Source organism: Panthera onca, chromosome A2 (assembly GCF_046562875.1).
Source record: "Panthera onca isolate mPanOnc1 chromosome A2, mPanOnc1 haplotype 2, whole genome shotgun sequence".
NCBI lineage: Eukaryota > Metazoa > Chordata > Mammalia > Carnivora > Felidae > Panthera > Panthera onca.
The window spans coordinates 144,277,423-144,293,221 of record NC_138340.1 but is presented as its reverse complement, the minus strand read 5'-3'; the positions used below and the strand labels follow the sequence as shown (position 1 = coordinate 144,293,221).

Below are 15,799 nucleotides of genomic sequence, written 5' to 3'. Positions count from 1 at the left end.
TAAATAGCCATGCCATTGAATGACCCACAAACATGATGAGGCTCATTCTGGGGATGATTCATGATCTAAAGATGGGATATAATCAGGCTATCTTGGTAGGCCTGCACGTTCATCCACGTGACATGACCAGGGCTGGTGGTATCGTATACGTGCAGAGACCAGCAGCCGCGGGGAGAGCACTCACTGAACACTCAATGGCAGGAGGGCAGTGAAGGAGGTTTACGCGCCTGTACAAAACCACTTCTTTCAGGCTACTCTTCCTGAGAACTAATAATATAGGCTAAGTCGTTTTGCCTAGATCAATCACACCTAGCTTGCCAAAAGAAATGCTCCCGATCTTGGATGTTCAAATGCCACCTCTCTTGTGAAGTCTCTGCCATTCCCCAATTAATTGTTTTTTTCCTCTGCACTCTCCTAGTACGTTGCCTATGCTTTTCACAACTCCTTTTTATTTTTCCTTGCTCAAGTTTTGCACATAGCTGTCTACACTATTAGACTAAAAGCTATTCAGGGAAGCAGAAACTGTCATATTAATTTATGCATCGCCCATAATCTACCTATCAAAGACTGCTTTTTCTTATAGTGGGCTTACAAAATCTTGGCCTCATTAAAAAAGGCTCCCCTAACCCGTTTATTGCGCTAATGTTTTCCTCACGAGTGGCCCTCCAGGACATCCTGACATGAACATAATTCATAAAATTCATACAATGGTATCTTTAACAGTGAAGAACTAGTGCAGCTCCAGAAATGGGCATGTCAAGCTGCCCATTTCCGGTACTGGGACCCAACTGAAAGCAAGTAGGCGGTGGAGACAGAATCAAACTGGCCACGTCCCAAGAGAGAGAATACCCCACTTTACAAATACCCATTAAGTTGCAATTCAATTAAAGCATCTGAAAGGAATTCATAAGTATCAGCAGACCCCGTAATTGCTTAATTAAGGATAGAAGCCCAGCAAACACAACCACGTAACAGCCTGATTCATTAGCACCTCTGTGATAGCAGAATGGGATTTCTCACTCAAACATACATCGGTTTTAATTGTGTAATTTGGTGAGGCACTGGTAATCAATGGGGATCCACCATTCCTGGGGCCAGGAGATGGGGATGATATTCCTGTTCACCTTCCCTTTTCTCTCTCATTTGAAGTTTTTGGTCTACTGAGAAACAGACAGTTGTTATTCCTATTAGAACTGGTTGTGGAGAAGAGGCATTAAAAAGAAAGGACATGAGCTACTTTACTGAAAGACATTCAGGGTGGAAGGACACACGGTCGAACCTTTAGCTCACCCACCATGCACATCAAAATTTATCAAACCCTAGATATCTAGAAACTTTTTTCACTGCCTTCCTTGTCATAATGCAGCTGCACTGGGAAGTTGTAATCAGAGAGAGAGAGAGAGAGAGAGAGAGAGAGAGAAATTGAAAAATGCCAAAGGGCAGGCAAAGGGAAGTCTCATTTTCTAGTCTTGTTTCATATGACTAGGTAACTGGTTAATTAAAAGTCACCTACTGTGATCTACATGGGAACCCCCTGCCAGGTGGCTGCTGCCTTCTAGGTGATTTGTACCATGAGTTCCAACCAAGATGACTGGCATCCACACTCCAAACCTACCCGAGTCCACAATTCCTCATACATATTGCTGTCCTAGCTTCAGGAACAAGGAAATGCAAATGGGGTGAGCTCACTGAGTTAGCGAAAGATACCAAATAACCTGATATAAGACTACCTGGATTACTCTGCACTGCAACCTCAAATTATTCTTCTTTTATAATTCGGGCATTTGTTTACCAGCACTACCTGGATACTTGGCTCTGCTTAGTCAACAGGACTACATGCCTTTACCATGACCCAGATACCCCAGAGCTAAGAAAGTCATTCAAAATGAGGCAATGTACTATAAAGGTCATAGCAATGACACACTCTCCATGCCCACTGGTGCCATTAAATAAAAATGTGAATCAAAGGCTAAGTGATCTGCAAATACGTGCACCTCACTTGTCCCTTCAGACAAGGAAACTAAAATGTGAAACACATGACAAGTGAAAAGAAATGAAAACCAAAGAGTGGGGGTAAACTGCTTTTGTTCTAATGGAAGGAAAAGCACGGAGTGCACTAAATGCTGGATAGGAAAAAGGATGCTCTTAAACAAATGCAGGCTGCCCAGGCATCTTGGCTTCTCTGCGAACTCAAGACAAGACCTGACTGTGATCGCCTCCGTGAAAGAAATAAGTATGCACAGGAGGAGGCCACAGCAGCAAGCAGAGGGACCGTCAACAGTCTCCGTTCTGATGGTGTGAGGTCACCTGCTCACCGACCAAACCTAAGCCAGGTGCTCAAAGGACTAAAGGGCGATAGCTATCAGGAGGCACTGACCTGTTAGCTACAGCTGACTTTGCCCAGCCCCACCTGCCATCCCATCTGACCAAGCAACCATTCCGCATACAGGGGTGCAGGAACCGTGACAGAAAGGCCAGCTGGCTTGGGCCAAATGCCACTCCCTATCAAGCTGCGGGGCCGTCTGCCCAAAAAAGGCCACATGAAAATGGAAAGTATCCAGCCCACCTTGAAGTCCAGAGGGCTCTCTGAAAAGGCTGGGATTAATGAGAGCAGCACATATGGGATTGCTGAACAATTCCCTTGACTTTCCCCTTGAGAATCACAGCGCAAACTCCCTCCTGGCTGCAGAGAGACATTGTTTCCAGCAGAAAGCCATTTTTCCATGATGTAGGGCACATCCACCCTCACCTGCAAAGCCGTGCAACGAGGTTCACTGAACCAGGTGAACTGCCCCACAGTGTGAATGTTGCATCTGTGTCTACACCCACGTTCAGTGTTCTTTGTAGTTGGTGTCTCAGGGGACCAAGGGTCCCCTCCTCTAAGGACACTCCCTCCTCCCTGTTCTCTATCCATCTCGTTCCTTCGGTCTCCTTTAGGTCATTGCTCTGCTAATAATTTCCTTGCAGCCTTTCTTCATTTCTTGTCCTCAGAATTCATGCATGAGTGCATCTCATGCTCCCTATGATATTTTCTCATCCATGCTTTTCATATCCTCATTTGCTAAGAAGATTTTGTTAAGTTTTACCTTCTGTAATTGGTGTTATGAAAACCACCTGGGGGGTGCCTGGGTGGCTAGTCAGTTAAGCATCCAACTTTGGCTCAGGTCATGATCTCACAGTTCATGAGTTCAAACCCGCATTGGGGTCTCTGCTGTCAGCACGGAGCCTGCTGCAGATCCTCTGTCCCCCTCTCTCCCTGTCCCTCCCCTACTCACAGTCTCTCTCCAAATGAATAATAAACATTAAGAAAGAAAGAAAGAAAGAAAGAAAAGAAAGAAAGAAAGAAAGAAAGAAAGAAAGAAAGAAAGAAAACAATAGGTATACTGAATAGCTTCTCCAATTACAAGCCAGGTTCTGTTCTAGTCTTGAGAAAGAATTATGGTTATAAAAGCATTCAAGTCGCTGACATCCTTAGGTTGTTACTGTGACCCTTTAGCTTTCATTTTTATGCATTCCTTTTGCATTCTCTGTGAGAATTTTGTAACGAGCACTCTATTTTTGATTTTGTTCCTCATTTCCCACATTTACACCCTAATCGCCTGTAATCTGACTTTAGCTGAATCAAGTCTGATGAAATCGCACCGACAAAGGTCATCTGTGACTTACTAATTGATAAACAGTATAAAACTGCTTCAATGTTTTTACCGACTTGATATTTTAGGTAAAATCTGACCCTGCTGACTCCTTGGAATTCTTTCCTCTCTTGGCTTCCTGAACATTACTCCCAGGATTCTCCGCCTAATCCTCTGACCACCAATTATCTGTTCCTAAAACCAATTCTTACTTTCGTGTTGCCCGTGCTGGTGGACGTCCCAATGTGCCCAAACACTCGAGCCTTGGATGAGTTACTTCCCTCCTACCCTCAATGACACCCCCATTTCTGACCCCCCAAAATCCAGTCCTTCCCTGAATTACCAAGTCTTTCTCCTAAATATTATTCCGACCTCTCCTCTTCTTCACTGCCAGATTTTAGGCCTCTACCCACCCCTCTTGCTTCTTAACTGCTTTCTCAGCCTCCAGCCTCATTTACTCCAATGTATTCACCAAAATAAACTTCCTTTAACACAGGTGTGAGCATGTCACTCTCTTGCCCAATACCCTGAGTGACTCTGCAGGTCCACGGTATATCCCGTCTGCATTCGCACCCTCATCCCACCCGAACCCCTCAACTCTTCATACTCCACCAAGACCAAAGGGGTCACAGTTGTCTGACACACCGAGATATATCAAACCTCTACACCTTTGTTTTTAGAACGTGGCTCTTCCTCCTTTGCCCCTCCTGTGCCAGCACTGCAAACTCTCATCTGTCCTTCAAAACACAGCTCAGGTATCAGCTGCTCAGGGAGGCCATCTCTGATCTCTGTCTACGTAACCACTTATTCCCTCCTCTGTATTACTTGTGTGCCTTGTAAATACTTCTCTCACCTAGTGCCCAATACTGCAGTTTGTCTGCATGTCTGTCTTCCCTCTAGAGTGTCCTGACACCCAGGACCACGTCTTACCAGGATGTAGAGTTGCTTGCTCTAAACTCAAAGGGAAAAAAGCCAGGGGCCTTTCCTTCAGTGAGCTTTCTGCTCATTCAGCAGGAGGCTAGAACAGTAACTTTCCTTGGTTTATTTCCATTTCGGGTAGGTCAGCGTCCCCACGGTAGAGCCAGAGCCCTGTGCACTCGCACTGTATAAGTATACCATTCCATGTAAGAGTTAAGAAAAGCTCTACTTGTGAATGAATTCACCAAGTCTTTGTGAGAGGAAGGGGAAGGAAACATATTTATGGGATAATCCACTTTATGACAGGCTTGTTCTGAACTCTCTGTACATGTCATTAAACCCTCACAAAAATCCCAAGAGGCAACAAACACTCTCTAGTTAACTGAAGTGTAAACTCAGGCTTCAAGGGAGTAAAAACCTCCCTGAAGTCACCTGCTTGTGCAGATTCAAACCGAGGCTTGCATGCTCTTACAACTTTTCACCGTCCTGTATCCTTGCTAGGTTTCTAAAGAAACCAGAAGATGCGGAATATAACCGCATATAGTATGGCAGGAGAAAACTGTAAAAGCTTCTATTTTATCATGTATTTGCCTTGGTAATCTATCTTTCAAAATATATGTTAATGCAGGCACTGTCTTTTGAATTGCTAAGCTTAGAATAATGCCAAGTCCACACAGGAACTGGCTGCTGCAGAGGCGAGTGACCAGGCTGCATGAGTCTGGGTTTCAGTGGGTTGGAAACTGCCCCAGTGAACACTCAAGCAACACATATTCTACTATACATATATAGCAGGACAATGCCTTTCTGGCAGGTGGCTAAAGTCCAGAACAGTCAAGCAAGACAAATGCTCCATGGGAAAGAAAGTACAACCAGAAGGGTTCTGCGGAAAAAATCCAGCCAGGATAGGTCTAAGCTCTGAGCCGGCTCCAGTCGGGTCGTTTTGAGTTTAGAAGCCAGAGCTTCAATGTTTTCTTTCCCCTATAAACCTGTGGCCAAGCTTCCCAGAAAGAATGATCCTTTTTCTCTTGTTCACCTCAGGGATAAAGCTCCACACTGCCAAAGAGGACACTTTTGTTTTGTAGGTACAGACAGAAGGAGAAGCTGAATATATACTTCAAACTCTGTAACAACAAGAATTCGCTGATAAGAAACTTCTCCGCTCCGGAAATCTTAAGCAAAGGGCACAGATGGCCTCCCTCACACACTGCCACACTACCCCTCGGTGTACCCCTGCCACACTCACAAGAGCACAGCCCTCCAGTAAGGTACAGGTTTGGTTTGGTCCTTCCTTTCTGCAGCTGCCTCTGAGCTTCATGTCGTACTTCAATTAGTCCCTTCAGAAAGCCTGCAGAGCTGTGCAGTGATCATTACCTTCTAAAGAGTATGAGAGAGAGCCTCAGCCAGAAGTGGCGGCCCAGCAGCAGCAGTGAGCGTCACGGCCATGTGTTTGGTGAGTGATTTATCTCACATAACAACCCATTTAGTGAGGGCCTGGGGGAGGCCCTTATCCAGAGAAGAAACTCTCGGTGCCTTCTAGGAAAAGGAGGCTGAGGCAATCTGGCAGGGGACAGCAAGTGTGGCTCCCATTTCTCTTCCCCCGTGACAAATTCTACTCAAGAATCCAACAGAAGGAGTGCTGAGGGAACAGAGTAGCAACAGAAAAGGCGACGTGCACCAGGAGGACACGGCGGAATATGTCCTTTGTGAGGGAGTGAATGCTTGTGTGTACAGGAGTGGAGTGTGGGGCGTTGAAGTAAAATGACACTTTCTCTCAAAGAGCACAGTCTCTGCGAAGTACTCACTAGAAATAAGTAACTTTATTATCTGCCATCAGGGAAGAAATAAAGCAGTCTGCTCCTTGAATGCATAAATGTAAATTGCTCGAAGAGCACAGTTGATACAGAGTCTTACTGGGTTGTGAAATATTAAGCTACTAGAAGAAAAGATAGGGTAAGAGACATGCACGGTCAGTCAGCAAAGAAAGGGTGGCTTGCCCTTGCGTGTCAAACTTAGTGCGACAGAGAAATACTATAGATGCAGGAGTCTGCGAAGGTAATGTCATGTCTGAGTTTTCACAAAAGATTTGGATCCTAACGACACCTGAAAAGAATAAAAGAGAGACAAAGGGCACTGCCTAGGGAGATACGAGGGGAGGGTATGTCAGCCCTTTGGGTGATTGCACACGACTAACATGACAGGCGTTGTCTACCCCAGATGGGAAATAACCACTGTGCGAATTCCATCAAGATTTTCCTTTGTCTGGAATTCCCTTCACTCAGGCTGTGCAAGGATACATTTTTAAGCTACTTTTAAGCTACTCTACTCTTCTATCCTGTGGTTGGTAGAAATGAGGAACAGGGAGAGGGCAGTGCTGGGTCTGCCGTAACAGAGGGGTCAGATCTACAAATTTTGTGTTCACATCTCAATTAGAGACTAAAACACCCAGATGGGTTCAAGGTCCTATCCACAACACAAGGGAAAGGAAGGCACATGACCTCCATGCAGGACTTCTGAGCCCCAGGAAGAATTATCAGGACACAGAACACACAAGACTTACCCGCAAGCAAGAATGTGATAAGGCAAGTTTCCTTTGGCAAATACAGCTTGAGACGAGAACCACTGAAGACATATTCCACCACAGCTTCCGAACGACCTGCCCGCTGAAGGAAGGGCAGAAACTGCTTTGCTTTTTGGGTATCCTGGTGGATAAAAGAAAAGAATCGTTAGAAAAAAGTAATAGAATCTGAGCAAATGATTCTTTCTCTCTGTTCTAGGGCAGAAAGTCTGGCAGACCACAGGAAGCTCGTCGGCAAATAACCCTAGAAGATCAGACTATTCTGAAACTACGACATAGGCAAGATACCCATGTGATGTCGACAGAAGAAATATAGTTAATCAGAGGCTTCCAGAACATTCCGTGTGCTTTCCTCGATTCTGTTCCTATGCACTCAATGGATACACAAGTTAGGAAAGTGCTTTTAAATGAAAATGTCACTCCTCACAGGATGGAAAAAAGGGCTTTTCTCCCTTCAACATAAATTGAGGGAAGAAGACCAATACTAACGTTCCTTGGAGGTTAATTTAACCTTTAATTATCATTAAAAAAAAAAAAAAAGTGACTCCCAGGCTGTTACCAAAAGCCCCTTCCCAAGAAACTCAAAGTAGTTCGCCTTTAATCTTCAGTAGGTTATGTTGATTCAGAGCTCACTGTTTTTGAACGTGAAGAGTGCAGCCTTCTTTGGGTGCCTGTACAGCAAGGCTTATTCTACAAGCTTTTCAGGGGTGAGCTGGGACCTGGGCACACTGTTCCTGTTCCCAGCCTGGGAAATCTCTAACAGTAGGACATGTTCATGGGGACCTATATCACATCAAGTCAGCATGAATAATTATAGAAACAAGAAAAACACACAAAACTGCATAGCACTTTAAGACTTTTTTCATGCACAAAACACAAAGTGCACGCACTCTACTGTCAAGAGTAGTCAAGAGTAACCAAATCACGGACATTTTGAACCTCAGAGCTATCAGCTACAGAACTCAGCTTTCATTCTCTCTCAAGCTAATTAGACAAATGATAGAGTAAGCAAGAATCAAAACATCACACTGCATGTGCTGGGGGAATAGTCCGCGGATGTCAGAATTTCCAAGGTTTTCAGCCCAGCCAGCAGAACTGGCAACTCCTTCTGAGGACAGCAAGCTCTGCACACTTTCCTGACTCCTGCGACACAAGCAGTCTGCACTCGCCAAGCTCTTCCTTTCTAACTCTGCTCCTAGCAACAGAGCTATTGTATCTAAATTAATGCACATTAGATAATGAAAATTTAACAAGCCATCAAGTATTTGAGAGCTTTCACAGCAGCCAAAGGGGGCTCCTCTCATTCAGAAGCAGTGAGGTAGGCTGCGATGAAAACAATATTTATAGTAATGAGATTCATCCTTCCCTTCAAACAGATTCTCAGAGAAAAGGAGAGACAGTCATCATTCTCGGTGTCTCTAATGGCACACTGGTAAAAGGTAAGGTAACAATGAGCTTTAGTGGGCTGGGAACTCCCCCAGTGAACACTCAAGCAACACATATCCTACTATACATATACAGCGGGACAATGCCTTTCTGGCAGTTGGCGGAAGTCCAGAACAGTCAAGCAAGACAAATGCTCCATGAGAAAGAAAGCACTACCTGATTAAAATCCTTTTGCCACACTAGTCTAAATCTGGGACATTATTCATGAGCTGAGCCAGTAAGTCAACAACAATTATCAAATTGATTATCGCAAATCACGAGGCAACTTAATGTCTCTGAAGAGAGGGCCTTTCCCTTCAAAACTGCAGTCATCTATATTTTTCAGAAACAGACTTTTGCTCATTGTCTTATGGATGTATTTATCTGGAGGGAAAGAAAGGTGCTTATAGGAATAACAGCAACACACACACACACACACACACACACACACACACACACACACGGATATTAATACAAAAAGAAAGTTGGAGCAGACTCTCATCCTATTTTGCTAGAGGATTACCTATTTTATCAAGAGAGATAATTTCTCAGACCGGGAACCAAGGAGAAACAAAAGGTACCTGACTATCAGCCATGTAATAAAACAAAATACATGTTCCTGACTCCTCCTAAGTTTCAATCTACAATTTAACAGTCCTAATCCAGAGACAACATATGGGAAGATGGCAAAGAGAATGTGACATGCCACTGATTATGACAAAGATTAGAAGTGAAAGCCAAAGACGACAACTGAAGGCATGAAAACAAATTTTAAAAGCCTACCACAACTGTCCGTATTTACTTCCAGAGGCCAAACTGCAAGACAAGACACGGAGCTCCCTTATCCTCTTGAGGCAAGTGTTCCAAAGGCTTGAAGATGATATGCCTATGAACCACCCGTTAAGGGAAAAGATGGAAATTTTATTCAAGTTCATAGATTTTTAAGAATAAAAAATTCTTATAAAGTCAACTAAACTGAATGTAAGCACCGGAGGATGTCAGCTCTTTCAAATCCCCATCCCAGGCAGACAATGGTGTCTGTCTTTCCTTGTCATCTCGACTGCTTCCTTTGCTTGGCATGTTCCTTTTCAATACAAAAGTTCTTAAAAACCTGAAAATTTGTTTCAGTGGCTCAAATGAAAAGACTGGTAAGTCAGACTGACAAGTTCCCTCAGGTGATGTAGCCATAAACCATTCCCTGCCAATTTAGCTATGGGATTTATTTATTTTAGAAGTTCTGACTGTTATCACCATAAAATTGACTGAACGTGGCTAAACTCTGGCTTTCCAAAGAGCCCGTGCAAGTACGTACAGCCATGTGCTTTTCAGTCTTTCACACTCCTTTCTAAGGTTTCAACACTAGGTAAGTAAGAGAAACTAGATTATGAGGAACAGTAAAATAAAGAGCAGTTTAGGTCCACTGAGGAGTTGAAGATGCCAGGTGGACCTTAAGGACAGTAAAGTGAGAAAGTTCAAATGACACCATTAACATGACATTTGACAGTCTCCAATAATCCTGAAGGAGGACCTAGTGAGATTTAGTGAAACCAAAGGTTTCTTTATAACATTGTACTCCAAAATGTATTTTTAAATTTAAAAATTATAGGCCTCAGATTTAAAGAGATAACAACGTTCAGACTTCTGGCACAGAAGGCTCGTTTCGAGGTAAGAATATTCAGTATCAAATACTTCTGTTTTGAAGTCTGGTTGCAGAGACTCTCATCCTCAGGTTTTCCATGTTGTGACTCATGTACATGAGGCCTGGGAATCTACTTGCCATAGTTACCTGGCCTGACATTGGCTCAAGGCTTTGAGAATCCAAGCAAATAAATTAGCTATAGTTTTCTGTACCAATATTCCCCTCCACTGGTGTAAATAATCAAGAAGCAACTGTACTTCTGAGCAGGTGGGTCTTTTTTTGTTGCACTGCTAGTTTTCACATTACCTGTGCTCCAAAACAAAACATACATAAGCATTTTCCTGTAATCCTAGAAAAGCTAATTTTAGGTTGCATTAGCTACATTTAACTTGCTATCGTGGATGGCATCTCTTTAAGGAATGTTTCTGCCTCCTCAATAAACCTTGAAATTGAGAAAGTAATGATGCAACAAATGTGCCTGGGGTGACTTCATTTCAAAGGATGTTGATATCTATACCTCCAACTTATAAGAACGGGGTTTGGAATGACCCCAAAGAAAGGCAGGATGACCCTGAGGGAGAGGGAAAGGTTATAAAGACACCATCATTATATACTCCTAGGCTGTCCTCACTTCCGGCCCGTAAGGCTAAACCTCTTCCAAATGCAGGCACATATGTCAATGCCTGTAAGAAACTCCCTTCAGCAGTTAGACTGCAACTTGTCTCTACAAAGTACCTGCGCTGTGTAAGCAAACACATTTAAGATCATTTAGTACAATGAATTATCAAGTTTGGGAGAGCGGGCAGGCTGGGGGCAGAAGAGGGCAGGGGCAAGGCAGGGGCAAGGCAGGGGCAAGGCAGGGGCAAGGCAGGGGCAAGGCAGAGGCAAGGCAGAGGCATGGCAGGCATAGGACAGCTCCACGGTACACTACTCAGACACCCGCGGCCTCTGCATCCTAGAAGAGCACAATTTAGATAGATCGAAGTTCTGTGAATTCTGGAACAGGGTTGAGGCTGTCAGATTGTACTAGAAGTTTAGCAAAGTGAATTCTAGGATTTTTCCACTGAAAATATCCATAGAGTAGGCATTAACAGTAACAGTTACTGGCGAGAAGCAAACATCCCAACACACAAAACAGTGCAGGGAAATGGGAATCAGAGTAAACCTATTAGTTAACCATTAATCAGGATTATCGTGAGCAGGTCTCAAAAGGGAACTGCTAATTGGTTTTCATCATCACAGTCGCTCTTAGATTAACATCACAGCAAAAAGAACTAAAAACAAACACGCGTAGAGCTTATTAGGGTACCGAGGGGGTGCTCCACTAGCGGTTGAGCAACTCAATTTGAAAGAAGCCCACCAACCTGACCGAAGCTGCCTGACTTTCGCCCCCTCCAGCAAAGGAGGACTCTGCGGGCTAAAGGGCCCCAGAGCACAATGCTGTCTGGGTGCAACCAATCATAATACTGAAGTGGCAGAATCTGTGTATACAAAAGAACAGGTAACAGATACGGAGGGAAAAAAGAACGGGGAGATCAGAATAGCTAAGGACAGGATCCAAGCACACTCACGTTTTAAGGCATATTGTGACAACGCATCGCCACAGATATAGAACTTTTCAGGGCTCCTCACACCAGGAGGATTTTTCCTGCAGCTGTGTGGAAGACAAAAAAGTAGTACATCCCCTACTAGAAGGGCAAGAAAGTCATCCATCACTCCACACTCTTCCTCTTTCTCACAACCTGGGCTCTATGGCCCCAGTTGACGTTTCAATTCACAGAACGAGGCTATGGTTCTCTGTGAGGAAGCAGCTGTACGTACAGAGCGATAATCTCTAGATAAAAATGGGGCCCCGGGGGAGATACTTGGGAGTGCCATCCAGCTCCAACATTACAACAAAGCACTTAAAATTTGCAACCAACCTTCCCTGGTTGGTTATTGATGTTTCTTGGTGAGGTGTGTATGAGGGAACCGGGGGCAGGAACATCAGTGAGGTGCAAGTTTAACAGGAATGAAGTGAACATAGCAGAGAACCTAGAGAAAAACACTTTGACTACAACACAAAATTATAAGGAAACAAGAAAAAAAAAAGGCGCTACAGCCAGGCCATCAATAATCTTTCATTAAGTGCTGTCTGTAGTTTATAGTTTCTCACACTATTTACCTCCTTGGCACTAAACCTCACTCAGGCCTCCAACATGGCAGAGCGCAGGAGAAACAATGTCTTGTGCTCTGGGCTCCACTCCTGGGAGCATGAAGCAAGAGGACAACTGCAGGAGCACCGAGCTGGAAGACAGCTTTGAGCTCAGGAGGCTGGTGCTCCAATGGGTGGCACCCTCAACAGAGAACACAACCTTCCGTTTCCCTCCCTGACTTTAACCCTCTACCAATTATTACGTTAGGACGACCCGGCTAAGCAAAGCTTCCAAACTTGCAAACCAAGGACAGATCAAAGGGCAGAAGGAACTTCTCAAACTGTACGAAAGCCGCAGAGCATGTCAGCGCAAGTGTGGCTTCATGTCCCAAATATGGAGGAAAAGATATTTCTCTGCAATCAGACTTGAAACTTTAAGGATGTGCCTGTCGCCCTCAGGAACCCTGCAAAGGACAGGTGTCCATAAATATTTCTATTTGCTTGGTCTTGTCTACCACCTATTTTTTTTCCCAAAAGGTCCAATACTGATAAAAGAAAGCAGCTCTTGGTGATGTGCTTGGTGATGAGAAGACACTGCCTGTGCTTAGAAGAAAAATGGGCAAAGCAGCATTCTGATGGACAATCATGGCAGCCTAACTGAGAAAAAAGTCAAGTCGCATTACAGAAATAGATTAGGGAGCCCCAGAATATTGTCTGGACTTCATCCGTAATCACCTCAAGCTGGAAATAGCTTTTAAGCTCCCTCAACAGGGGATGGAGAAACCAGCTGCAGCCCACTCACACAATGGAATGCTACTCTGCAGTAACAAGGATGTAGTCAACAACATGGACGGATCTCAAAAGCATGGTTCCCTTTATGTGACATGTCACGAAGTTAAGCTGTAAGGACAGAAAGTAGATCAGCGGCCACCAGGGACTAGGGGAAGGGCTACAGGATGACTCCCAGGGGACAGAAGATTTTTCTGGGATGATGCAATAGTTCCATTGTCTTGACTATGGTGATGATTACATGTATTCATTGGTTCTCAAAATGTACATGTTTATCAAAACTCATAGAATTAGATACTACAAATGATACATTTTAGGTATATAAATTATACCCAAATTTTAAAAATGAAAAAATTGGCCTAGACTATGAAATATTTTAATTTTTAACTTAAGAAAACTTTTTTCCCTAGTCAACGAATTTGTAAGTAGCTCAGGGTAACCAGTTCAAAATGAAACACTTGTTATGCTTCAGATAAACTACTTTATCTATTCAATGAATTAAAGTATTTTTAAAAATTCAAGCAGAAAATAGTTTAGATGAGACAAATCATGGGGTTACAGGAAGGAAAAAAAAGTCTTATCAGTCTCCCAAAAGCAGCATAAGAAAGTATTAATTCTTGGGTAATAGCTAAAGGAAAGCCTGAGGTCATCCTCAATTGGCTATACAGAGGAAATGTTTTGTTCAAATAAAGTACTACTAAGTACATATCTCCATTGACATTTTTTTCCTACCTTGAAATAAAATCATGTGATATGGCTTACTGTGAATAAAATAATATCCAATTCTCTATCAAATGAGAATTCTATACTGGCTCAGAGATTATTCTTTTATTGAATGACTTTCAATTTCCCAAATTTAACCAGCTAAAATTATACTGTGATAACCATTCAATTTAACCTTTAGAAATGAAGTCATTGCCTTTTAGTGGAAAAATCTGCATTTTTATCATCAATAGAAAATACAACGCCCTTGGCTTATTCTACAGGACTTTTTTCTTTTATGGACTGTAAGTTTAGCATAGAAAGAGCAGATGGTGGGAGAAGTAACTATTTACCTAATTAGAATAAACTATCAACAACCCAAGGTTGCTTTTATCTGACCTTCAATCCACTTTCTCTAACTTGGATGAGGTGTGGAGCCCATGGAGGCGGCGTGCCAAGGAACGTCCTTCCTCAAGTCTGCCGGTCCACAGAACTATCTCAAACTTATGATTTGGAATTTGTGAGGTCCAGAAAAGTTTCTAAAATAAACCCCACCTTCTTTCCCCCATCCCGAACAACCCCTTTTCCCACTTCTCCATATTCTAACTTCCCAACAAATTATTACGATTTTTCTTAAACCGATATTCAGTGTTCATTAAGACTTTGTTACATTACAGCACCCCCCCCCCCCCCCGCATGCTCCCCTCCTTCCTCCTGCTGACTTCTGCAAGGTGGCCTGTGGGGCCTGCGGCACAATGGATGTCCTGGGTCTTCTCTTCACCAAGACCCTGGAAATTCCCTTCACATCCTATCCTGGGTTGTATTTTCTAGATCCACAACTTCCTCTTTCTTGGTTTACTTCCTTTCTATTAAAATAATAATAATAATAATAATAATAATAATAATAATAATAATAATAATTGTATTTCATAAAAATGTCTTCACTGTCTGAGGTCAGGTAAGTAAATATAGTATTGCTCATTTGAAACACTATTCTCTTCATAAGTACTCTGAGTCAACAGATAAATTCCTTTCATTATCCATCAGCATAGTAATAAGGTATCTAGAGGAGCTTAACACACTGGAAGACTTATCTTCCAATTATTTTCAGGTTAAATATTTCTCAAAAAAACATGTTATTTATCCGAATTGTAGACATCTAATTTGTAATAAAGTATTAAATTTATTTAAAAATATAAAGGTGCCATTTCTATTTTAAACTGGTAAAAATAAGCACAACCAATGATAACAGAAAAAGACCATTTACATTAAAAAAACACTGTGCTGTTACTTTTCTAAGAATGAAGTGATGACTCTTTTTATAGGAAAACCACAGTAGACATCCTGAACATTTTTGGAAAAAGGACATGCAACTGATCTAAAAACACAGCTTACACATGGTTAGTGACAATGAGAATCTAGAACAAAGCACACCAACCAGTCTACTGTTCTGGATGTCAATTATAAGACCACGACTAAAAACAAAGACTAACAGGGGCATCTGGGCGGCTCAATCGGTTAAGTGTCTGACTTTGGCTCAGCTCATGATCTTATAGTCTGTGAGTTGGAGCCCTGCATTGGGCTCTTTGCTGACAGCCTGGAGCCTGCTTCAGATTCTGTGTCTCCCTCTCCCTCTGCCCCTCCCTCGCTCACACGTGGTCTCTCTCTGTCACAAAAAATAAACATTGAAAAAAAATAACTAACAGGTTTGAAATATATTTTTCTTTAAAAGTTTCAGATCAATTTTTATCACTTCCAAAGTCTCTATAGGCAAGAGGTAAGAATTTATTACAGAAGCAGAAAATGGCTTGAGAGATAATTAAAATACTATGTGCAGAGTAAAGAATTTAAAAGACAGTCTAATGAAGCACAGGTTTCATTTCATGGGCAAATCAAGAACTCAGGGGTAAGGAAATTAATGGCATGCTAAACTCTACCCCACCTGAGATAAGAACTTCAGAAAAAAATAGGGGACAGAAAAAAAT

The 15,799-nt window shown here is 42.8% G+C and overlaps 1 protein-coding gene across 1 annotated transcript in view; it reads right to left on the bottom strand.

The window, feature by feature from the left end:
• Positions 1-15,799, bottom strand: part of SND1 (staphylococcal nuclease and tudor domain containing 1) — a 422,669-nt gene that overhangs the window by 144,689 nt on the left and 262,181 nt on the right. The window contains exon 15 of the mRNA XM_078439837.2: positions 7,108-7,249. Coding sequence (XP_078295963.1) covers positions 7,108-7,249 — 142 coding nt within the window. The remainder of the gene's footprint in view (positions 1-7,107; positions 7,250-15,799) is intronic.